This window comes from Euphorbia lathyris, chromosome 9, assembly GCF_963576675.1.
Source record: "Euphorbia lathyris chromosome 9, ddEupLath1.1, whole genome shotgun sequence".
Taxonomy (NCBI): Eukaryota; Viridiplantae; Streptophyta; class Magnoliopsida; order Malpighiales; family Euphorbiaceae; genus Euphorbia; species Euphorbia lathyris.
In genome coordinates this window covers 12,983,118-13,007,280 of record NC_088918.1, presented here as the reverse complement: position 1 = coordinate 13,007,280, position 24,163 = coordinate 12,983,118, and the positions used below count along the sequence as shown (strand labels likewise).

The 24,163-nt window shown below is 34.0% G+C and overlaps 2 protein-coding genes across 2 annotated transcripts; both read left to right on the top strand.

Moving 5' to 3' along the window:
• Positions 1-256: 256 nt before the first annotated feature.
• On the top strand, positions 257-4,636 carry LOC136206102 (F-box/LRR-repeat protein 3). The gene is made up of 7 exons (XM_065997025.1): positions 257-1,171; positions 1,558-1,683; positions 1,753-1,857; positions 1,959-2,358; positions 2,484-2,613; positions 2,708-2,999; positions 4,028-4,636. Exons 1-7 carry the CDS (start codon positions 512-514, stop codon positions 4,271-4,273), a joined length of 1,959 nt encoding a protein of 652 aa, XP_065853097.1. The 5' UTR covers positions 257-511; the 3' UTR covers positions 4,274-4,636.
• Positions 4,637-10,206: 5,570 nt separating this feature from the next.
• On the top strand, positions 10,207-14,773 carry LOC136205170 (putative pectinesterase/pectinesterase inhibitor 22). Its single transcript, XM_065995662.1, has 3 exons — positions 10,207-10,609; positions 11,773-12,321; positions 13,943-14,773. The coding sequence occupies exons 1-3, from the start codon at positions 10,207-10,209 to the stop codon at positions 14,611-14,613; spliced, it is 1,623 nt and encodes a 540-aa protein (XP_065851734.1). The 3' UTR covers positions 14,614-14,773.
• Positions 14,774-24,163: the final 9,390 nt, after the last annotated feature.

Genomic DNA, 24,163 nt, shown 5'->3' with positions numbered 1-24,163 from the left:
TAAATAACAAAATAATAATAATCCAATAATATTTCTGTCAGTGAAACAAATGGCCGTCAAGGATATTATGGTCATTCAGCAGATCAGGCGTGTTGATTTTTGGATTTTACTTTAGCTTGAACCCGAAATCCACTCTAAAACAGCTCTACATTTCTCAAATCTACCATCCAATAGAAATATTCCACGTCATCTGAGAACATGAAAAATAGTTTACTATAATACACCTGTATGTATGATATAATCCCACTTTGTTCTCCTCTTCCATCTGTCTCACCTTCTTTCACTTAAAACAGAGTCATCTCTGCAACGGAATCATTTAACAAGTGCAAATTTCTCATTTTGGCAAACCGGTTTTCCGAAACAATGAAAAATCGGATCCGAAACGGCGATATCGTTTTGTATCGGAATCTCTCAAAACGCATCCATCATCCTCTGCTTCATCTCCGTCTCCTGTTCTTGTTCGTCCCTACCTGAAGTTTTTAACCGGAGTTCCGATTGCCTTAGTTAGTATATGCAAATCGTTAAAACAACAGAAAATTCAATGTCGTCGGAATCTATGTTCTCGGCCTTAACTGAGGATTTACTCATTCGGATCAATGACAAACTCCACGACGAGTCAGATCGGAAAAAATGGCGGCTCGTTTGTAAAGAGTTCCTCCGTGTGGACTTACTAACTCGGAAAACTCTGCGTGTCCTCCGTGTTGAGTTCTTGTTGCCGCTTCTCCACAAGTATCACAACATTGATACTCTGGACCTCTCTGTTTGTCCGCGAATTGACGATGGGACGGTGGCGCTGTTGCTGAGCCGGGACTACGGAGGATGGGCGCGGAGGCTGGTATCTTTGAACCTGAGTAGGGCCACCGGGCTGAGATTCTCGGGACTGGAGATTCTGATACGCGCGTGTCCTTCGTTGGAGCGGATCGACGTGTCGTATTGTTGTTGGTTTAGGGACAGAGAGGCGGCGGCTATATCTTGTGCCGTCGGATTGAAGGAACTGACGATGGATAAGTGTTTGGGAGTGAGTGATGTTGGATTGGCGAAGATAGCTGTCGGATGCGGAAGATTGGAAAAGCTTAGCTTGAAATGGTGTATGGAGATTTCTGACCTTGCTATTGATCTTCTGTGCAAGAAATGCCTTCGGATTAAGCATCTTGATTTGTCTTATCTAAAGGTTTGTGTTCGATTGCTATTTTTTGTATATCTTCCAGAATTATGGAATGATTTGTTTGGTATGGACTGTGGACTGCTCTTTTTTTGTTTGAAACATAAGAAAATGATACGGGCATTTAAGGTGATGGCAAGAATTATGAGTTTGAAGGTCCATTTTGATAGGTTGTAGTACACTGGGGTTTCAATTCGGATTATCTGTGTCAAAATATGTGTTATGTTATCTATACATGATACAATGCAAGAAAATAATTGTCACGTTTTCCCTATTTTGGGAAGCAAAGGAGCTTGAAAACTATCGATTGGGTGGATTTTAGGATAAGTTATCTAATGGGTGGCTTATATTTAGACGTTTGAATTGAAATTTGATACGTGTTGGGGTGGTTTTAGGTGACAAGTGAATCACTCCGTTCAATTGCTTCCTTACCAAAGCTGGAGGTTCTGGCTATGGTTGGATGCCCTCTTGTTGATGATGTTGGATTCCAATTTCTTGAAAACGCATGTCCTTCACTACAGGTAAGTTACATGACTTTTGGAGTAATAAAAATTGAATTGTATGAGATATTAATATGTAATTCATTGCAGGAAATTGATGTTGCAAGGTGTGATTATTTGGGTTCCACTGGCCTGCTTTCCTTAATCAAAGGACATAGTGGACTTAGGCAGATAAGAGCTGCTTACTGCTTTTCGGTGAGTAATTCTAAATATAATCTATCTGGTGTATTTTTTAGATGCAGCTATCTTTTTATGTTTGTCTAATTCAGTTTGAATTTTGTGTTTTTTACCTCAAGGGAATTTCACCTGCATTTCTTGACTACGTAAAGGACTTGAAGAATCTGACCAAGATTGTTATTAATGGGGCTCGAGTTTCAGATGCTATTTTCCATAACATAAGCAGCTATTGTAGGTCTTTGTCAGAAATTGGGTTGAGTAAATGCATAGGGGTGACTGATACGGGCATTGCAACACTTGTGTCTGGCTGTGTCAATTTGAAGAACTTAAATTTGACATGCTGCTATTCCATAACTGATGCTGCAATATCTGCTATAGCATGCTCCTGCAAGCTTCTTGTGTGCCTTAAGCTAGAGGCTTGCAATATGCTCACTGAAAAGGGTTTTGAGCAGCTTGGATCCAACTGTATACTGCTCGAGGAGCTTGATCTCACTGATTGTGGTGGCCTAAATGATAGGGGTGAGCTTTGAACAGATGCAGCAGTGTACATGCCAATTTAAAACGTGTTTATTATTTGTAGTCCTGATTCACACAATGTTTTGTTGTCTCTTGCTCAATTTGATCTCAATTTGATTCTCTTGCAGGACTTGAATGCCTCTCGAGATGTTCCAGGCTTATATCCTTAAAATTAGGACTTTGCACGAACATATCAGACAAAGGTTTATCATATATTGCCTCGCACTGCCCAAAGCTTCATGAGCTGGACCTATACCGGTACATATAATGCCCTATTGATTCATTTGATATGATCCCAAGAAATTATTTAGCTGTGGTAACATGAGTTAATTCATTCTTTCTTGAATTTTAGCTGTTCCGGAATTGGAGACAATGGTTTAGCTGCTTTATCAAGTGGTTGCAAGAAGTTGAGAATGCTCAACTTGTCATACTGCAACCTTATCACTGATAATGGGTTGAAATGTCTTAGTTTCCTAGAGGAGCTCACTGATTTGGAACTGCGAAGTCTTGACAAAATCACTGGTGTAGGTTTGACTTTTATAGCCAAGTGTAAGAGACTGTCAGATTTGGACGTGAAACATTGTGTGAAAATTGATGATTCGGGATTCTGGACTCTTGCGTATTACTCACAAAATCTGCGTCAGGTATTTAATCATCGAATTTAGTTATTTTACTATTAATATCTTATTTGTGAAATGAGAATGCTACTTGTAGAAATCTTAATTCTAATCTTAGAACTGTAGCTTCTGGCACCGGCAGCAATTGTATGAACAAGGTATATCTGCTGAATTAACAGCATTGACTAGATCAAGATCATGATCTTGTTCATGGAGACATCATATACCTATCACAGTGACCAAATTTAACACCCTTTCACTCCATTATTATTCCCATCGTGGAACCCCTCTTAGATTAGAAAGACATCAGTATGATTTGTGCTTAAAACAGGCAGTTTGTTGACCAAGAATCCCCTTTGTATATTAGATTGAGTCAAGTGCTACTACTGTCAAAAGATTGAAAAATTATATATCTTCTATTGGACCCATAACTATGGTGCTATCGTTTTGGATATACAGCTACTCTTCTGCCATATAGTTTAAGATGATTAATGTTGTTCATGGTTCACATGGAAGTATTTAATAGTTTCTTGTTAAAAATGGATGAACATCCTTTGTTTAGAGAAAGGAAATACTGTATTAACTGGTGAGACGAATAAAATGCATCTACTATCACTGAAGTTTTTGTTTTGTTTCACAAAGGTCATTGAACTTTATTTTCTTTCAATAATGCATTGAACTTTATGACAAATGTGGTAGCCACGTGTGTACCATGTGGCATATCCTAAGCCACAATTTCTTTTAAGAAAAAAATTACAACCTTGTCCGACATATCGCTTAGTTGGCATATAGTCAATTATTTTCTGCATCCCCTCAACATTTGGTGGAATGACTTTATTGAAATAAAATGTGAAGTTAAATGATTTTATTGAAAGAAAATGAAGTAAGTCTCCTTTGTGAAATAGGCCCAAACTTTACTGACCTTCGGTGCAATTTAGCCCTAGGATTCTGTCTCATTTTCCATGATTGTATACCACCTTGTTTCATTTTGATCTTCTGCTTTTGGGAAAGCAAATACACACATAAACACTGATTTAATTCCTTGATGTTGGCAGATAAATTTGAGCAACTGCTCTATATCAGACATGGCATTATGCATGATAATGGGGAACCTCACACGCTTGCAGGATGCAAAACTAGTTCACCTCAATAATGTTACTGTGGAAGGGTTCGAGCTTGCGCTTAGAGCTTCCTGTGTCCGGATTAAGAAGGTTAAGTTAGCTGCTGCTCTCAGGTTCATTCTCTCTTCGGAAATACTTGAGATTTTGCATTCCAGGGATTGCACAGTTAGATGGGATTAAGAACCATGTCTAACTTTTATGTAACAAACTACATTACTACTACAAAATAGGGTTAGTCGCATCAATGGAACGGAATTGTTGATTTCAGGTTAGAAGAACAAAAATTAAACGGGAAGGGGTTTCTCGTTAAGAAGCGAAAGAGAGAAATGATAATTCTGTTCCGTTTCTGATAATGGGAGGACTATAGGTATAATAAGGTTTTGGTTACCGAGTAGCAGAGGGAGCTACAAAAGTTGTCATCCTAGTCATGCTTGTGTTAGTCTTTGTGGCTGGAAATTCTGTACTATCTATGTATGAACCTCTGGTTGGTTGCAAATTAACTAACTTCAGTTTCATAATGCTAATTAATCCTTAAATTTGAAATGTTTGTTACTTTATGTTTTTATCTCTTTTATCTCAAATGGCACTTTCCAATCTTGTAATTTATAGGTTTATGGGCATAAGATAGGAATATATGCCTAGTTGGCACTTGTGGTATCCAAAGTCTTGTTTTTTTTTTTTTTTTTTGAAGGAGGTATCCCGAGTTATTCCCATAGCTGACATTTACCCATCTCGGATGAAAAGTTAAATTGATTTGTTAACTGTTATTACATGACATAATTTTCGACACATGCCATGTATAAATGATAATTGTTTTAATTTTTTTTCTATATGCCGCTCTTTTTTGAGAAATTCTATATACTTATAAATAAGAAAAAAAAATTATTTATTTATTTATTTATATATTAAGTCTATAAAATTAAAACAATTGCCATGTGTACGTGCGGCATGTTGTGTCATGTGCAAAAGTTAAACAAATCGGTTATTTTTTTAATTAAAATGAGTTAAATGTCACCTATAAACTAGCAATCCGTTACTCCCTCCATTCCAAATTATAAGTCATTCTAGGTTGTTTCACACAGATTAAGAAATGTAATTAATGTGGAGTGAAATTAATGAATTTATATTGATTAACTAAAAAAATTTCTCTCATGTAATGGTTGGTGAATAACTCTTGTAATTTTGAAAAACACATGGATCAAGATAAAATATTTAATGATTGGACCGTAAAACTATACTAAAAGTTCTTGGAAAACTAGAAAGACTTATATTTTAGAAAAAAAATTCAATTACTAGAATGACTTATAAAAAGGAATGGAGGGAGTATTTTTTTTTTCAATTAAAATAGGTTAAAGGTCATCTAGGCAAGGCTTTGTTGTCAATGTCCTATGGTAATTTTCGAGCAATTTCAAAATGTTTTCTTGGATGGCTAGAGCAATTAATGTAATGCTAGTTAGCAACACGTTAATAATAGGGTAATTAATTTATTAGTCCCTATATTTTAACAAAACATACTGTTTAGTCCTTGTATTTTTAAAAACACACGGTAAAGTCTCTAACGTTTTTCTCTGTGAACTGTTTAGTCCCTAACGTTTTTCTCAGTGAACTGTTTAGTCCCTGCCGTTAGATTCTCATGAACTGTTTAGTCCCTGACGTTTTTCTCGGTGAACTGTTTAGTCCCTGCCGTTAGATTCTCATGAAGATTATGTTAGTCAATTTGGATTTGCGTTCTTCTTTTCCTTTATTTTCCTTTCCTTTAAACTCTAATACATCTGAAATCAACTTTGTGTGTTATTCTTCTTGATTTTTTTCTTAATCGTTCAAATTCGTAAGCATTGGATTTGTTCTTTTTCTTGTTCTCCATATAAATAGTTTCTTCTTCTAAATTGGATTTCCTCTTCTGAAGTTTGAAGGTAAATAGTAAAGGGTAATTTAGTCATTTCCGAAGTCATAAACGGTAAAAATCTAATAAACATGCAGAAGGACTAAACAGTTCACTGAGAAAAAGGTTATGGACCTTACCATGTGTTTTTAAAAATATAGGGACTAAACAATGTGTTTTGTCAAACTATAGGGACTAATAAACTAATTACCCTTAATAATATGAGCTGATTATATTTCTTCAGATGATGATCCATATCTAAATAGGGCCACGTATCAAGCAAATTATTTAGAGAATTTAAAGCATGAAGCAAATAATTTAGAAATTTTAAAATTTATTGATCTTGTTGCGTGGTGCTGATTTGGCAATTTCCATGAAGTAAAAACATTTTTAAAACGCAAAATTGAGACATCCGATAAAATTGGATTGTATACAAAGAAGATTAGCATGGCCTGGATTTAGCAGTGTCTTTGTGCAAGGATGACGCCCATATGATTGATTGAGAACGGTTCAGGAATAAAATGTCTGAGCGTATTCCTGAGCAAAAAAATGGTTCTAAAGGATGTCAGCACGGTTAAGAATGAATTGGATCCTAAGGGCTTGTTTGGATGGGTTAATTAAAGTAAAGTAGGGTAAGGTAAAGTAAGTGAGGTTTATAAAATAATTATAGTATTTGGATGGAAGGTAAAATAAGTGATGGTTAAATAATGTAATTGTGTTTGGTTTGAAGGTAAAGTAAGGTAATGTTATATACCAAATTACTTTTATATCCTTACTCTTTTAACTAAGGTAAAAACTACCAAAATAAGCTTATTGTTTTTAGGAAAGCATCAATTTAGGCTTAACGTGCAAAATAGCACCAATATAGGTTTAACGTTTAAAAAAATGTATCAATTTAAGCCTCGATAACGGATTAGACATGTCATTCACATTACTCCGTTAAGTTCTGATTTCTCTTTCCACGTACAATTGACAGAACTTAATGGAGTAATATTAATGACGTGTCTCGTTCTGTTATTAATACTTAAATTAGTACTTTTTTTAAATGTTAATTAATTAGTTTTGAAATTAAGCATTAACTTTAATTTAGTTTTTTTTTTATGAAATTAAGCTTTAGTTTTTTTTTTTTTTCTAAATCAAGCATCAATCTTTTAGTTTTTTTTTTTTTAATTGAGGTGCAGAAACATAAGATTTTTTTTTTATTACAACTGAAGAAAAAAGGACAGCAAAAACAAAAAGAAGAAAAATTTCATATACAGAAAACATAATTAGCTTTCTTAGAAATGAAACATAAAAGAAATGAGGGTAATTTTGTAAAAGAAAATATTTAACCATACTTCACCTCCAAATTGGGTTGTAAAGAAAAAAAGGAAATATTTACCCTCACATATCCTCACCTAACTTACTCTTCAATTTACCTTCAAAACAAACAAGATAATCTCAATACACTTACTTTACTTTCATTAACCCTCATCTAAACAAGCTCTAAAGTGAATTCCGGGTAAATTACATACGTGGTGTACAACGTTTATCTCAAATCACACTTTGGTGTACAACCAAAATTTTATCACACTAAACCGTACAAACTTCAGGTGACCTTCCACTAAAGTGTACAGCCGGTATTTGTGACCGGTCAACGCAAGTCAACGTTACTACCTCAGCACTTTTAACCTCCTAACAAATAAAAGTGATCCTACCTAATGGGAAAGGACTAATTTACCCTTAATTATATATTTTTTTTCATTGAATACCTAATTCTCTCTCTCACCTAACTCTCTCTTCTCTCAACATTCAATCGACTTTCATCCCAGCAAGATGAACAATCTTTTTTAGCTTTAGCTAGAAACATGTCAAGCAATCTTTATTCTTTTCCTTTTCTTTCTTTTTTCTGTTCTGAATTTTGATTCTTCTCTTTTCCTTTTTGCAACTAATCAGTACATAATCGAGAACCTCAAATTCTGAATTTTGATTTTAATTTATATATACAGCAACTGTAAATTTGAATGGAGATCGAAAGATGGGTTGTACTCGATTGAAGAAGCCATCTCTCGCTGTAAAGATCAGAAGCCGTCTCCCCCGCTTCTGCCCCTACCGAATTTCTAGAATACTGTACCTTTGCAGCGAGCAGTGATCAAACCGAAGACGAAATCGAAAATGGAAGATGAGGAGTTGGAGTTTGAAGATCAGGATAATGAGATGAAGTCGATAGATCTACCTGAATGTTAAGAGAAGAAAGTTAGATGAGAGAGAAATTTAGGAGAGAGAATATGGGTATGGGATACTCGGAGCTTTCGGATGGTTTGGGAAACTCGGTTGAATCTGAGATTGGAAAATTTGAATCTGATATTGGAAAATATTGAAGAGAGAGAAAGGAGTATGGGTTGAAGAGAGAAAGGAGAACAATGGAAAAGAGAGAAAGGTGTAAGGAAGAAGAGGGTAAAATAGAGAATAGATAAATTGTAAAAAATATTTAAATGAAATAAAAATAATTATTAATTTGTGGGTTCTATTATTAATTTTTTAGAAGTTGAAAAATGATGACGTGGTATAGTTGACATGCGTTGACTGGTCATAAAAACCGGCTGTATATTTTAATGGGAGGTCACTTGAAGTTTGTATAGTTTAGTGTGATAAAATTTTATTTGTACATCAAAGTGTGATTTGGGGTAAAGGTTGTACACCACGTATGTAATTTATCTAGTGAATTCCACATCACATATTGTAAAGCCGCATGCCCAATACTTAGATCTGGGCCAAAATAGATAAAAAAGCCCAAAGTATCCTGTTGCACTTTTGGGCTTTGGCTAGGTTACATAAATAAGCTGAAGAATTCCTGCCAATCAGCTTCATGAACATCTCTAACTGTAGTTTCTAGGGAAAATTAAACACAAATCACAACTATCGTTTTTGCCCTTAGGGCTATTAATTCCTATCACAAAAAAAACATGATTTACAGATAAAACTTTCTTGAAATTATAATCCTTTAAACGAATTTAGGACCCGTTTGTTTTACCTACTGTTTGCTGTTGTTGTTTGGTGTAAAAAGCTGCTTTTCGGGTGTAAAAGACAAACAGAAGATCACCAACCAAACACCTAATACTACTTTTCAAATGTAAAAGGCAAATAGGAGATCACTAACCAAACACATACAACTCTCCATTTTGAAGTGAAAAGGCAAAAAGGAGCATGAAAAGGAGCAACCAAACACCCCTTAGTCTTCACATATAAAACAATGTAATATTATGTTTTATTAACGAAAAAACTCATCTTCAGTTGATGAGGATTGGAATTGCATTCCCTTGTAAACAGTAGGGTTAAACTTTTACTTTTTTTTATATTTGGAGGCTAAATATACACTTTTCTAATAATCATACGACTAAATTTATCTGTAAAATATATAGCTTATATAACAAGATTACGATGCGACAACCCGTTTTGGTATTTCCTAACTAGTTTTGCTGCTTATAAATAGGGATGTAAACCAGACAGGATTACATTCTCATCCCCATCCCGACCTATCGGGGATTTCTGGTCCCCGTCTTTGAAACCTAAATGGGAATTTTTTTGTTCCCGATCTTGTAGGAATCTGCATTCCCCGTTTCATTATGTTGTTTTAATATATATATAATTTTTTTTCATCTTCTTAGCATAGTATAGTAATAAATAATAAGATTAAGTTTGAGTTGAGACATAACCTAGTAATTTTAAAAAGAATCACAAAAAATATATATAAAAAATAAATGTTATACCGAAAATTAATCAGCGAATCAACAGGATCCCCGTGGGGTCATATTGGGCAGACGGATACAGGGAATTCCCACAAAATCGTCCCCGCTTTCGGGGAACAAAATAACCCCATTCCCACCCCACAAGAATTCTAATCTGGGATTTCCCGTCTCTGTCGGAGTGGATCTCCGATGGGAACCGAGAATCCGGCCTCCTTTACATCCCTACTTATAAACCCGGCAGACATGCTTTAATTTAACTCAGTGGGAAATCAAATCAACTTTCTCAACAATTAAGAAACAAAAACAGAATATCAGACCTTCCTTGTTCTCAGAAGAAAGCATAACTCTCTCAAAAGAAAAGATAAAAAGTCAGAATCAAGCAAAACAATTTTCTAACCCAAAAAGAAAAGTTCATTTCTTTGTAACCAAACAATCCAAATTCCTTCGCTATAAAAAAAATTCTTTCTTTTTAGAACAATTTCATAACATCATACCCAAAAAAAATGACCTTTCTTAAATTTTTATTCATTCTAATCCTATCCCACATCATAAAAGTCTTTTCCAATGAAAACCCATCTACCCAACAAACTTTTAGTCCACAATCTTTGATTCTACAAGCTTGCACGGGTATCGAAAATATGGATTCGTGTTTATCGAATACGCAAGCTGAGTTCGAGAGGAGACGTTATCGTAATACAACCTCGGTTGTGAGTGCTGCATTGCAGAATACTCTAAATGAAGCGAGGTTTACTGTTGATATGATGACGCGGTTCAATTCTTTGTCCATTAGCTACCGCGAACAGGTAGCGATGGAAGATTGCAAGGAATTGCTTGATTTCTCCATCTCAGAACTTGCTTGGTCGTTGGCGGAGATGGAGAAAATCCGTGCAGGTGATAACAGTGCAGGTAAGGGTGACAATTTCTGACAGGATAACACTATGTATAGAAATAATTATATTTTCATTTTTCTTGCATTTATATCATATATAATCATATGAAACATATAAATAATATAACACGATTTTGACACGATAACTCAAAATTGGTACAATATTTCTACATGATTTTCACTATTTTATGCATAAAGTTCGTGATTATAGTAATTTACAACATCGAGAGGTTCTCCATAAAATTTATATTCAATCCATAAACTTTGTTGTTTTATACGTAAGACCCGTAATAAAATTATTTTCGACATTAATCGGCCTCTCATTAACATTTTCTTTAAGATTATGCTTCACATTCCGTTAAAGGCGCGTGAACAGTATTTTGGACTGTTGCCTTAGATTTTCTTTTTTTAATAGAATATATAGCACAATCGCGACAAAACTATTAGTGAAAAACCAATTAATATCAAAAATAAGCTACCGTGAACAAGTAGCGATTGAAGACTGCAAAGAACCGCTTGATTTCTCCATCTCCGAGCTTGCTTGGTCATTCGTGAAGATGGAGAAAATCCGAGAGGCAAGCAACGTTGTAAAAACGCTAGGTTCTAGTCAGGCGGATATGACCATCGAGGATTAATCAAAGATTAGTTGGAGACTAATCGGGGATTAATCAGATTTTTATTTTTGTATTTTTAATTTGTTAATCAACAAATTATTATATAAATTCAATTAAAATACATATTATACTATAAAAGTATTTAATATAGAAAAACACATATATTTGTAACATATATCTTTCAAAATGTACAAACATCGACATTTCAACAACAAATATCATTGAAACAACTCAAAAGTGAATTATAACAAAGCAACAAATAAATTCACAGTAAAAATATTCTTTTCATCGATGCTTAGGCGGCTAAAAATCACCTAAGAGCAAAAAAAACGTCCAGAGGGACTAATTGGAGAAAATCGGAATAGATTTTCGATTTTAAACGCCTAAGCTGGCCTCACATGACCTTTTTTTTTAACGGTGAGTGCGGCAAGGGTGAGAATTCCTAACATTATAATACGATTTACATAATCAACCTGATTAACACGATCATCATTTTGTTTTTTGTATTTATATCATATATAATCATATGAAACATATAAATAACATAAGCCGTCATTCCTGTGCAGGCTACCAAGGCAATCTAAAAGCGTGGCTAAGTGCGGCATTGAGCAACCAAGACACATGTCTCGAAGGCTTCGAAGGCACGGACCGACGTCTCGAAAACTTCATGAGAGGAAGTTTAAAACAAGTAACACAGCTAATCAGCAATGTACTTTCTCTCTACATCCAACTCCACAGCATGCCATTCAAGCCGCCTCGACACCGAAGCACCGTAAAGCCCGAACCAGAGTTCCCGAAATGGATGACCGAAGGGGATCAAGAACTACTAGGAAAGGGTAAAAAATCTCATGGCCATGGTGTTCATGTAGATGCCATTGTGGCATTAGATGGAAGTGGTCATTACAGTAGCATTTCAGATGCCATTAATGGAGCTCCGAATTACAGTAAGAGAAGGTATATTATATATGTGAAGAAAGGGATTTATAAGGAGAATATTGATATGAAGAAGAAGAAGACTAATGTTATGTTGATTGGGGATGGAATTGGGAAGACTGTTGTGACTGGGAATAGGAATTTTATGCAGGGTTGGACAACGTTTCGGACTGCGACTGTGGGTGAGTACTTCATTCTCTACTGTCACGAAACCAATTGAATTAAAAGTTTAAGCTGATAGTTAGGGTAAATTAGATACGCGTGTACAATCTTTGTCATATTTCACACTTTGGTGTACAACCTTCCATTTTACACACAAAACTATACAACCTTTTGGTGACTTCCCACTGAAACGTAAAACCAGTAACTATGACCTGTCAACGTGAAGTCAACGCACCACGTTAACAATTTGACCTCACTAAAAGTCAAATTGACTTTTAGGGAGGTCATATTACTTGGCACACAAAACTGTACAACATTTTGGTGACGTTCCACTGAAGTGTACAACCGATAATTATGATTGGTCAACGCGAAGTCAATGTGCCAAGTAATATGAACTCACTAAAAGTCAATTTGACTTTTAGTGAGGTCAAATTGCTGATGTGGAGCGTTGACTTCGCGTTGACCAGTCACAATTACCGATTATACACTTTAGTGGGAACTCACCAAAACGTTGTACAGTTTTATGTGTAAAATTGAAGGTTGTACACCAAATTGTGAAATTGGGCAAATGTTGTACACCGCGTATGTAATTTATGTGTGTAACTGCATTATCCCTAGACCCTATCCCTAAGCGGAGGGTTGTGTGGAACCACCCTTTTCTGGGTAGATTTTGGTGACCGAATGTGCTAATTACATTCACAGGCTTAAACTATAATGCTATTAATATTGTAGCGGAGGACGGTCTCGAATCACCCTTCCCTGGGTAGATTCTGGTGACCGCGGGTGCAATTACATTCATGGCTCCTAAACTACAACACTATTAAAGTTGTGGTTTATGGATTTCATTTCTTGACATAAAAATTATTGAACTTTACATTACTATATAATGTGGAATCACGTAAGGTTTAACAAATGTAGCAATTTCAAACATTGTTAATGGAAAATGAGTTTTTTCTTTTCATTAAGAGAAAATGTACAATTTCAAGTGGCGAGAATAGGAAAAGATTAGAGGATAGTTAGAACATGAAATTACACAATAAAAAAACTCATTCTATTAACGAGGATTGAAATTTCTACCGTGCTTTAAATGTTAAGTCTAAAGATTATATTATTTTATACAAAGAGACTAAATTCGCTCTCATCCACGACATGCTAAATTTGTACCTTATCCCTTCTAACATTAAGGTCCAAGTAGATGAAATCTGTTGAAGATTCAATGGAATGTTGATTTGGATAACGTTATTGATTTTTTTTTATCCATGTCATCATAAATTATTATTATATACCTATTTCACTTCCATATATTAAAAATTAGGCGAGCGAAACTTTAATAATATAAAGTGTAAAAAAGAATTATACAAGGGCAAAATAGGTATTTAAACATAATTTATAAATGATGATATGGATAAAAAAAAATGTAGTTAAATTTGTTTAGGTCATTATTTCGTCAATATTTCAAGGGATTTTCGTTAATTTGGACTTTAATGTTACAATAATGTAAAGTTTAAAGATTTTTATGTCAAAAAATTGAAGTTTAGGAATCATAATTTAATAACCCTATAGTTTAGGGTCATATCTTATAATTTTATGGCATTTGTGAAAAATGTCATTTTTAATGTGTCTTAACTTTGTACTTTGTAGCTGTGTCTGGGAGAGGATTCATAGCAAGAGACATGACATTTCGTAACACAGCCGGACCCGAAAACCATCAAGCGGTGGCGCTTCGTGTCGATTCAGACCAATCGGCTTTCTACCGGTGCAGCATGGAAGGGTATCAAGACACCCTCTATGCTCACTCTCTCCGCCAATTTTACCGTGAATGTGAAATTTACGGAACCATAGATTACATATTTGGCAACGGTGCAGCCGTTTTCCAAAACTGTAAAATCTACACTAGGGTCCCATTACCACTTCAAAAAGTCACCATAACGGCGCAAGGCCGAAAAGACCCTCATCAAAGCACTGGATTTTCCTTTCAAGATAGCTACATTTTGGCGACACAACCGACTTATTTAGGCAGACCTTGGAAGGAATATTCTCGAACAGTTTTCATTAATACTTATATGAGTGGTTTGGTTCAGCCTAGAGGTTGGCTTGAGTGGTTTGGGAACTTCGCGTTGGGCACTTTATGGTATGGTGAGTATAAGAATCATGGGCCCGGGGCTAACTTATCGGGCCGGGTCAAATGGCCTGGGTATCACATTATACGGGATACTTCCACAGCCAAATTCTTTACCGCGGGACAGTTTATTGACGGCATGTCGTGGCTGCCGCACACCGGTGTAAAGTTTACGGCAGGTTTATCCACCTAAGTCATGATGTAGATGACAATCTATATGTATGTATAGTTAATTTTGAAGCCATTTGTTAATTTATTAATTTAGATGTTAATAAATTATTTTATGTGTATATAATTAAACAATTGGACTGCTTATTAAAAGAAAATATATGTACTGAGTGTTACATATCAATATGCTGTTAATCAAAATTAATTAAAAGGTTAATCAAACAATTGGAGTAAATTACGGTCACTGAAGTTTGGGATATGTTTTATAAAAGTCATTTAATTTTATAATAAAATCATTAAATTTTATATTTAATTTCAGTAAACTCATTTAGTGTATAAATCAGAATATTGATGTAACATACAAAATAGTTGACTTTATCGAAAGTTATCAACTAAATGTCACGTTGGATAAAGATTTTTTGTGGTTCAAAATGTGCAATATGAATTTTAAATCAAATACGAGAAAAAATATAAAAATAAACTTTATGATTGTCCGGTTTACAAATATAATCTCATGGTTAAAACTTATAAATAGAGGTTTGAGATTTATTAAGTTTGCAGTTAAAATATTTGCGAATCAATTTTTCAATCAAACAATACTTATGATTTAGTTAATTTGTAAATTGAAACCTTATATATGTAGTAATTGTAATTTACAAAATTGGGGTTTTTAATTACTGCAAATCATTAATTTTCAGGGAGTATCTAAACTATACAAATTTAAAATCTTTGCAACCTACGTATCCTCTTTATAAACTTTTAAATCACAGGTCTGTTTTTATAAATTCGTTAAATTAGAGAGTATTTTTTTCTATACTTTTCTCATTATTTCATTAAATAAAGTTCAATGACTTTGTGGGTTAAATTACATTATAGCTCCTAAACTTACATTTTATTAACATAATGACTTATTTTTATCTTTAATCAAGTTAAAATGATTGATGTCGATCTCAAAATGAAAAAGTTAAAAAATTTAAATTGTTTAAAACTACATTTTTCATAGAATCACCATTTTTTTATTTTCTAAATCACCATTTTCAAAACTTTCTCTCTCTAAACAATCCATTTCTTTTTCTTAATCAAACAACACATAAATGATCTCAAAACCAAAAGTTTCAAAAATTAAAGTTTTTTAGAATATTATTTTCATTAACTCTATAATGAAAGGTTATCCGCTATTGGAGTGGTTATTTTAATCAACATTAAAATGAGCCATTATTTTAATAAAATGCAAAGCCTAAGGGTCATAATGTTCAATTTTGAAATTCACAGACCATAATAAAAGTAAAAGAAAATTTTGGAGTCCATAGGTGTAATTTACCTTGACTTCTGTGACCCAGGTTCTTAACTTTAATGAATATTCGTGCATTTTACTCTGTTAGGTCCGTTTATTTGCCAGAAAATATTATGCAGGAAAACATTTTCCTGAGTTTTTTTCGTGTTTGTTTGTTTAAGGAAATAAGCCAATGAAATTTTTTATGTCAGTCAACAGAAAAGTTTATGAATAAAGTAAAAAAAATATTTTACTCAACTTTTGGAACTCTATTTCATTATTTTTTACCATTTTGAAAAAAATAGCCGCTAATTGCTTATTCTCGTTTTCCAGTCTTGTAGTCAAAAACAGAAAAATATTTTATTTTCTAATACAAAATTTTATGTTACCCAATATTTTTTAAAACACAATATTTTCAGGCAAATAAACGGAATTTAAAATAAAATAGTTTTCCTATACTTTTCAAGAATATAAGAAATATGAAGTCTCAATTTTGATTTTTTTATAATTAAATCATACCATAAAATTCTTTACTTTATGAATATCTATATATTGTAAAAGAAAGTCACATAATCTAACATATTGTTCTACAAAAAATCTCTATTTTATTATATTATAATCAGAAAATGCTTGAGAAACATTGTCTTGGAAGATAAAAGGAAGAGGATATGTTTGTCTTGAGGGGTGAAAGGAGGGATGGAAAGGTATGGGAAGATGGGTGAAAATCAATCCATAGCTTCCCTTTTTTGTTCTGAGATTTTTGTTCATCCCAAAATGGAAGGATTGTGTGAAAAAACTAGAAAGAAAAATGGATATTTTTATTACTTTACAATTTTATTGCTTTTATTTAACTAATAAAATGACAAGGGTCAACTTTGTCATATAAAAGGATAAGGTTGTGCGTCTGAAATGAGAGCTGAGATTTACATGGCGATCAGTCAGTGGTACCGCTGTCAACTACAAACGGTTGTAACGGCTGCATTTGTGATTCTAGAAATCACAATGTGTGATGCGGTTATGAATAATGTGCATGACCTCGAGATCTCTTTTAACTGGTCCATATGGTTTCGATAGTTATTGTTAAAAAATGAGTAATCTCATTGGTCCACGTGTAATATGATTAGTTGCATGATAATAACAGCTTCATTATTATCGATACATGTGTCCCAATTCCATTGTCTCATACTTGGCCAAAATGATTAAAGGCGTCAGATCTCCTCTAACAGAATGTCATTAGTCCTCTGACACGCGGACCAATAATGATGACTTCAAGTCCTATTTGAACTACATCCCGTAGAACTCGCATAAGATCTAGGTAGTCCACCTCCAAGTAGAACACGAGCTCATCCTCCATACATCCAGCTGTCATCCAAGATGATCACGGACAAAAGCTCCATATAAATACATCTCAAACCCTAAAAGCTCAAGTACATGCTCGCATTCTAAAAAAGCATACATTAAGAGCCTCATATTCGCCGAGGGATTTATTTGACTTTATCATTGGAGTGAGGCCGCGTGTCAACAACATCTCTTTGACATTTTCTCCGTCTTATTGCATGTATCGGAAGGTCCACATCAATCCTTAGAAAACTCGTAAACAGAATTCCAGTATCCATGAGAAAATTTCCCTTTCAAGAAAGTTAATACTGATAATAAATGTCATGTTTTTACAAATTGAAATGTTTCAGTTCTAAAGACAGATCAAAGTTCTCCATCATCAATGGACCATCTTGATTGCATTTCATCTTCTTTGCCAACAAATGCCTAAGCCTCGACTGTTTGGTCTGAGCGGCTCTGATATCTTGTCAAAAAAACTAATTGAACTAAAAACTTAAGTTGATAGTTAAGGTCTAAAAATAACTTTTATTATTATCTCTGACAAAATTGACAGGTATAACGATAGATTAATGGCTAAGGATTACAATTAGGCTTTTCTTAGCCATTGGAGCTGCAAACAACTATTAATACATCAAATTAATATAAACAATGCGTATTTACATGACATATTGGATGGAGATATCTATCTGGCCAAGTCAGGACCTAAACGCGGAATGAAATAAACTGTATAAAAAAATTAAATGTTATTTCAAAAATTAAATGTGGGGTTTTACGGCGGGACTGGAGGGTCGGTCGACCCTCCCTACCCCGTCTGGCTCTGCCCCTTCTACAATAAAGGTGTTGACAGCCAGTCCCTTTGTAGATTTAATCAAGCTGGTAGATAGTGACATAAGGAAATATCAAACAAGCTGTTTGAATATGGCTTTACAAGATATCACAATGATCATTGCTTATTTATTCTACAAATGATGCAGCTAATTTTCTAGCAATTATCATCTATGATTGAGGATGTTGGTCTACAGTACCTGTTTTAAGTCTTATTTCACATGGTCTTATTACACGAGCTTTAATAGTATATTCTACTCGTAGTCGCACAACGCAAACTGACAGAAAAATTTAAAACATAGAAATATATATATAATAAAAAAATTAATGAAATATATATAATAATTAAAAAATAATCGAGATTATTCGGAAGCTTTCGAGCCGAATCTAAAGAAAATCAGGCTCAAACTCGTTAATGTTCAAGCCGATCCCAAACTCGAGTTAAACCCTATTGAACCGAGCTCGAATAGTTTGCGAACTACTTAAGACTCGTTGACACCCAACAGTGATGCTGACTGAGGAAGTAGAAGACAATAAGAAGATCTATATCAAGAAAACATTCAAGTTTCATAAAAAAAAAAAAAATAAAGGTATCAAAATAGACCTATGTTTTTTTTGGAGAAGTATCAATTTAGACTCCACGTATAAAACAATACCAATGTAGGTTTACGTTTGAAAAATGGTAGTATTAATTTAGGCCTCGATAACGGATTGGACACATCATTTTTATTACTCCGTTAAGTTCTGATTTTTCCCTCCACGTACAATTGACAGAACTTAACTGAGTAATATCAATGACGTGTCTTGTTACCAGTTTTTTAAACGTTAAGTCTATATTGGTACTATATATGTTGAACTAATTCCTAAAAAATCATAGACGTATTTTGTACCTTTATAAAATACCTTTATCCTTAAAAGAAGAAGAAAAACAATCTTTCTTTTCCAAATCCCTTCAACTAAACAATCTAAGAAAAGATACTTTATCTATCCTTATTATTTTCTACCCTTTCTATCTAACTTTATCCATTTTCCCTAAAATCCAATCCCTCTTACAGGATGTACTGTTTAGAATAATACATCTAAATAATATATATTACTTTGGGCTGGGCCTGAACTTTATATAGAATTTTAGGGTAATTACACAGGTGACCACTAAATTTTATTCAATTTTGCGGTATCGCTACTAAAATTTAAAACGTAACATAATAGTGAATCGATTTTACACTTTTTAACACTATAGTCACGAAACTTCAATTAACGCCTCAAAATGACCTGAAAATAGAAATTTTTAAAATCTGATGATATTCTAAGCACTTTAATTATTCAAAATTTCGTTTTGAGGTCATTCAGATGTTGTTTGGTTAGGAAGGAGAAAGTGAAGTTTTAAAAAGATAAAACTCCAAAAATGATGATTTAGAAAATAAAAGATATAATTCTATGGTAAAGGTAAATGTGGTTGTAAACAACTTTAGTTTTTAAACTTTTCTATTTTGAGATCGGCAATAGTTATTTTGAGGCTTTATTTGAAATTTAATGATGATAATATTAGAATATGTAAAGTTAAGTGATTTTTTATGATATATTTTAAAATTTAATGACATACCATGAAAATAAGTAAAACATGTATAATTTTAAGTATTAATTGGTATATTTGGCCAAAACACATGGAGACCTGTCAATTTCCATTATTCTATATATAGTTTTGTTTTTTTTGGTATATAGTCTTTATTAAAATTATTTTATGTTCGAATTTTCATCGTTTTATGTATGAGGCTCTCCATGTAAAATATTACAGGATAAATTAACTTTAACGTTTGTTTTAAAAGAAATGTAACGTATGAAATAATATAAATTTAATGTTAATATTTTTTATTAAGATCAATTTTAGTTACATTTTATTAAAAATTAGAAAAAAATTGCTTAACTGATATTTAACTGTTTCTAAACCTTCTAAATATTAATTATGTATAAGATATTTAGTATATTATTAGTAAAATTATAAATTTTTTTTATTAAAATGTTAAAAACTAAATCTGTTATATAAGTTAATGACAACTTTTTTTGTTAAGTTGTCTTAAATATTTATGGTGTTATTAATATAGTTACAAAAAACCAACAAAAAATGTACGAAACTACTTCAATTTATCAACAAACTTATTTGGAAGGTCTGATGTGACAGTTGAATAATAGTCAAACTAGTCTTTTCAAATTTTCGATAGCACATGACTGAAGTGATCTTGCTTGAAAATGTTAGGGTTAAATTTATACATTTCATACGTCAGAGCTAAATCTTCACTTCGTTTGAAACTTTAAGGTTAAATTTGACCATTATCCCAATATTTTACTATATTAAGCCCCTAAATTTTTGTTGTTTTATGCATAAGATCGCTAATCAATTATTTTTTATATTAACGGGCTTCTCATTAGAAGTTTCTTCAAGATTATGCTTCACATTCCGTTAAAGTTATGTATGAGTTTGGTAAATAATCATAATATAGTTGTTAATATATCAAACATTCTTATAGTAAAAATCTAGTTTCATAAAATAACTTCATAAAACTTAGGGTGAAGAGATTGCTAAATGCGAACGGGGAGGGGTAATGGATAATAATGGGATGACTCAGATTGCTTTTGACTACTTTACATCCTTATTTTCAAATAGCAATGGTAATATTCAAAAAGTGGTTCCTCTAATCTCTCAAAAGGTAACTGATGATGATAATATGAGACTTCTTACTAGCCTATCCAAGGATGAGTTCAAAGAAGCTTTTTTTTCAAATGCACCCGGATAAGGCACCCGGTCTGGAAGGTTTTAACCCAAGCTTTTATCAACAATTTTGGCCCATTATAGGAGATGACATTTTCAAAGCAGGGGTTCAATGGTTTAATCAAGGTACTATGGGTTTAAATGATTCGATAATTTGCCTTATTCCTAAGTGTGTTGATCCTCAAACTATGAAAGATCTTAGGCCAATTGCTCTTTGCAACGTCCTAATAAGATTTTTTCTAAAGTGTTGGCAAACGGGCTCAAAAAGCTTCTCCCTTCTTTGATTTTTGAATCTCAATCGGCCTTTGTTAAAGGAAGAAATATTACGGATAATGTTCTGATTGCTTTTGAGGTCATTCATTGTATGCGGAGAAATGTTAACAAAAAGCAGGGTGATGTCGCTTTGAAGATCGACATTAGCAAAGCATATGATCGGGTTGACTGGAATTATTTGAAAGCGGGTATGTTTAAGTTAGGTTTTTCCAATCACTAGGTTAAATTGATAATGCTTTGTGTTTCCATGGTTCGTTACTCGGTTAGAGTCAATGATCAATTGGTCGGACCCATCTCTCCAAAACGGGGTCTGCGTAAGAGGGATCCTTTATCTCCGTTTTTATTTCTATTTTGTGTTGAGGGGCTGACGGCTTTGATTTCCGAGAAAGAAAGGAAGGCAACAATTCATGGATGCAGAGTGGGAGGGGGGCATCGGCAATTACTCATTTGCTTTTTGTGGATGACGCCCTCTTATTTTTTCGACCATCAATTGGGGAGTGTAGGTGAAGAGAATTTTGGAACATTATGATGAGGCATCGGGTCAGGAGGTGAATTATTTAAAATCGGGCTTTATGTGTAATAACAATGTTGCATCTGAACTTCATATGGTTGTTTCGGCTTTACTTGGGGTGGACAAGCCCATTGATACGGGGCGTTATTTAGGACTTCCTTCTTTGGTGGGTAGAAAAAAGGGTTATTTTTGCTCATCTTCGAGATAAACTGTGGAACAAATTACAACTTTGGAGGGGTAAAACAATGTCAAAGGCGGGGAAGGCTGTGCTTATTAAGGCGGTTGCTCAAGCTATTCCAGTTTATTATATGAATGTTTTCATTTTTCCTGTTTCTACTGCTGATGAGTTGCAAAGGATGCTTAACTCTTTTTGGTGGGGTTCGAAGAAAGAGGGTGAACGTAGTTTAAATTGGTTGAGTTGGGAGAAGTTATGTATTCCAAAGAATAATGGAGGACTCGGTTTTCGTGATTTCACGGCGTTCAATTTGGCAATGTTGGGGAAGCATGGATGACATATGTTGTCAAACCCAAATTCTCTTGTAAGTAGAATTTTTAAAGCAAAATACTTTCCTTGTGGGGATTTTCTTCAAGCTCGTTTGGGTAATTTCCCGAGTTTTGTATGGAGGAGTCTTTGGAGCTCTCAATTGTTGCTAAATGAAGGTTTTAGGTGGAAGATTGGAGATGGAAAATCCATTAATGTTTGGAAAGATCCTTAGCTACGTGATAAAGAAAAGTTGAAAGTGGAAACGCCAATCATTAATGCCCTTAAAGACTTGAAGGTTGGTGATTTGTTTATTTATGGAACTACTGACTGGGATGTTGAGATGTTAAGGGAGTTATTTTTGGAGAGAGACGTTAAGGAAATTCTTAAACTTCCTCCTCGAGTTGGAATTGCTTCAGATAATCCAATTTGGAATGAAAGGAAGTCGGGTCTGTATACGATAAAGAGTGTTTACGCATTGGCAACGGAGGTTGTGGCTCCGAATGATCATCTGATTGTTATGGGTGATTGAGATAAAATTTGGATGACAAATATTCCTTATAAAATTAGATTTTTTTTGTGGCGTCTGGTTAGAAATTGTTGCCATTGCGTTTTAATTTGTGCAGGAAAGGATTACTGATCCCGGTGGATAGATGTGTTGTGTGTGGTAATGATCTTGAAGATGCTTGGTATCTATTCATTTTATGTCCTTTTGCTGTTAATGCTTGGCGGGATGCGGGTTTATTGTTGCTTTTGCAACCTTTAGCGGAGCGGCTGATAGTTTTTTGGATTTTATTTTTGCTGCTATGACTTGTTTATCTAGGTTTAATGGGGAGGAGTTTATGGAGAAGCAGAAATAAAAAGTTGTGACAGAACGTAACGGAAAGTTCATTCCAAGTTATCACTGTGGCTGCCGAGGTTCTGAGGGACTGCAGAAAGGCGAGAGTTGCTGCAAGGGGTGGTAATTTGGGGGCTGCTGTGGGTTTTTCTGAAGTTCAGTGGCGGAAGCCGTCTTCGGGTCTAAAATGTAATATGGATGCGGTGTGTTTTGGGGATACCATGCAGGTTGGGATTGGCGTTGTTTTAAGAGACGAGGCTCGGAGGTTTGTTGCAGCAAGAACTGCAACCGTTGTCGGATTACCGTCGGTGCAAGAGTGTGAGGCTTTGGCACTTTTGTCGGCGTTGAAATGAGTGACGGAGGAGGGATATAGCCAGGTGATTTTTGAGTCGGATGCGAAATCGGTGGTCGATGCTATTAATTACAGAACTAACGATGTATCGGAGTTTGGTTCGTTGGTGTCCTGTTGTCGTTCTCTTCTTCTTAACAACAATTATTCTGTTTGTTTTGCAAGGCGACAAGCGAACAGGGTGGCTCACTCTTTAGCAAAGTCCTCTCGTTCTTATTCCTGTCCTATTTCCATCTTTTTTGCAAACTGTACTTAACATTGATTGCCCGGTAAAGGCTTATTAAATGCATTCTTTTCAAAAAAAAAAAAACTTATACTATATATTCTGATAACTCAAAATCGCAATAATCTGATTTCCCTAATACATTTATCAAAGCTAATTGTCTTCTTATACCTTGAAAATATTCCATTTACTCAAAATTTGTTTAAAATAATATATTGATCCTCTAAAATCCATGTGGTAGAGCAATATGAGATTTTGGACCAGTTGAAGTGCGTATATTTTAGGTTAATTCAGAAGTCAATAGATCATTGTAAGTAAGTTCAGAGCGATTAGATCACTTTCAGAGAGTCAATACGCCAATTTAAGAAGTGCACGAGGTAAATAGAACGTTTTCAAATATTTGGGTTCAGTTGACTGTTTTGGACAAGTACATGCACTAAAAATGTATTAACCAAACTGATTTTTTATAGGGTACAAATTTAACCATATGATTATTGGGGAAGAACATATTTAGCATCCACATACAAAGTAATATTAAACATAATATTTATCAGATGATGCAATTTAAGAGTAAAAAGTATCAATGATCACTTAAGTTTGGCCGTTGTCACAACATGATCATTAAATTTAAAATAAGACAATAAAATCACTAAAGTTTTGCTTTGGTTATAATAAAGTCACAGTAGCCAGTTTAGAT

Coding starts and splice junctions, on each gene's coding strand:
- LOC136206102 (XM_065997025.1), top strand. CDS start 512: ATGCAAATCGTTAAAACAACAGAAAATTCAATGTCGTCGGAATCTATG. Junction 2,359..2,483: donor TGGTGGCCTAAATGATAGGG/GTGAGCTTTGAA, acceptor ATTCTCTTGCAG/GACTTGAATGCCTCTCGAGA. Junction 2,614..2,707: donor CATGAGCTGGACCTATACCG/GTACATATAATG, acceptor CTTGAATTTTAG/CTGTTCCGGAATTGGAGACA.
- LOC136205170 (XM_065995662.1), top strand. CDS start 10,207: ATGACCTTTCTTAAATTTTTATTCATTCTAATCCTATCCCACATCATA. Junction 10,610..11,772: donor TGCAGGTGATAACAGTGCAG/GTAAGGGTGACA, acceptor ATTCCTGTGCAG/GCTACCAAGGCAATCTAAAA. Junction 12,322..13,942: donor GTTTCGGACTGCGACTGTGG/GTGAGTACTTCA, acceptor TGTACTTTGTAG/CTGTGTCTGGGAGAGGATTC.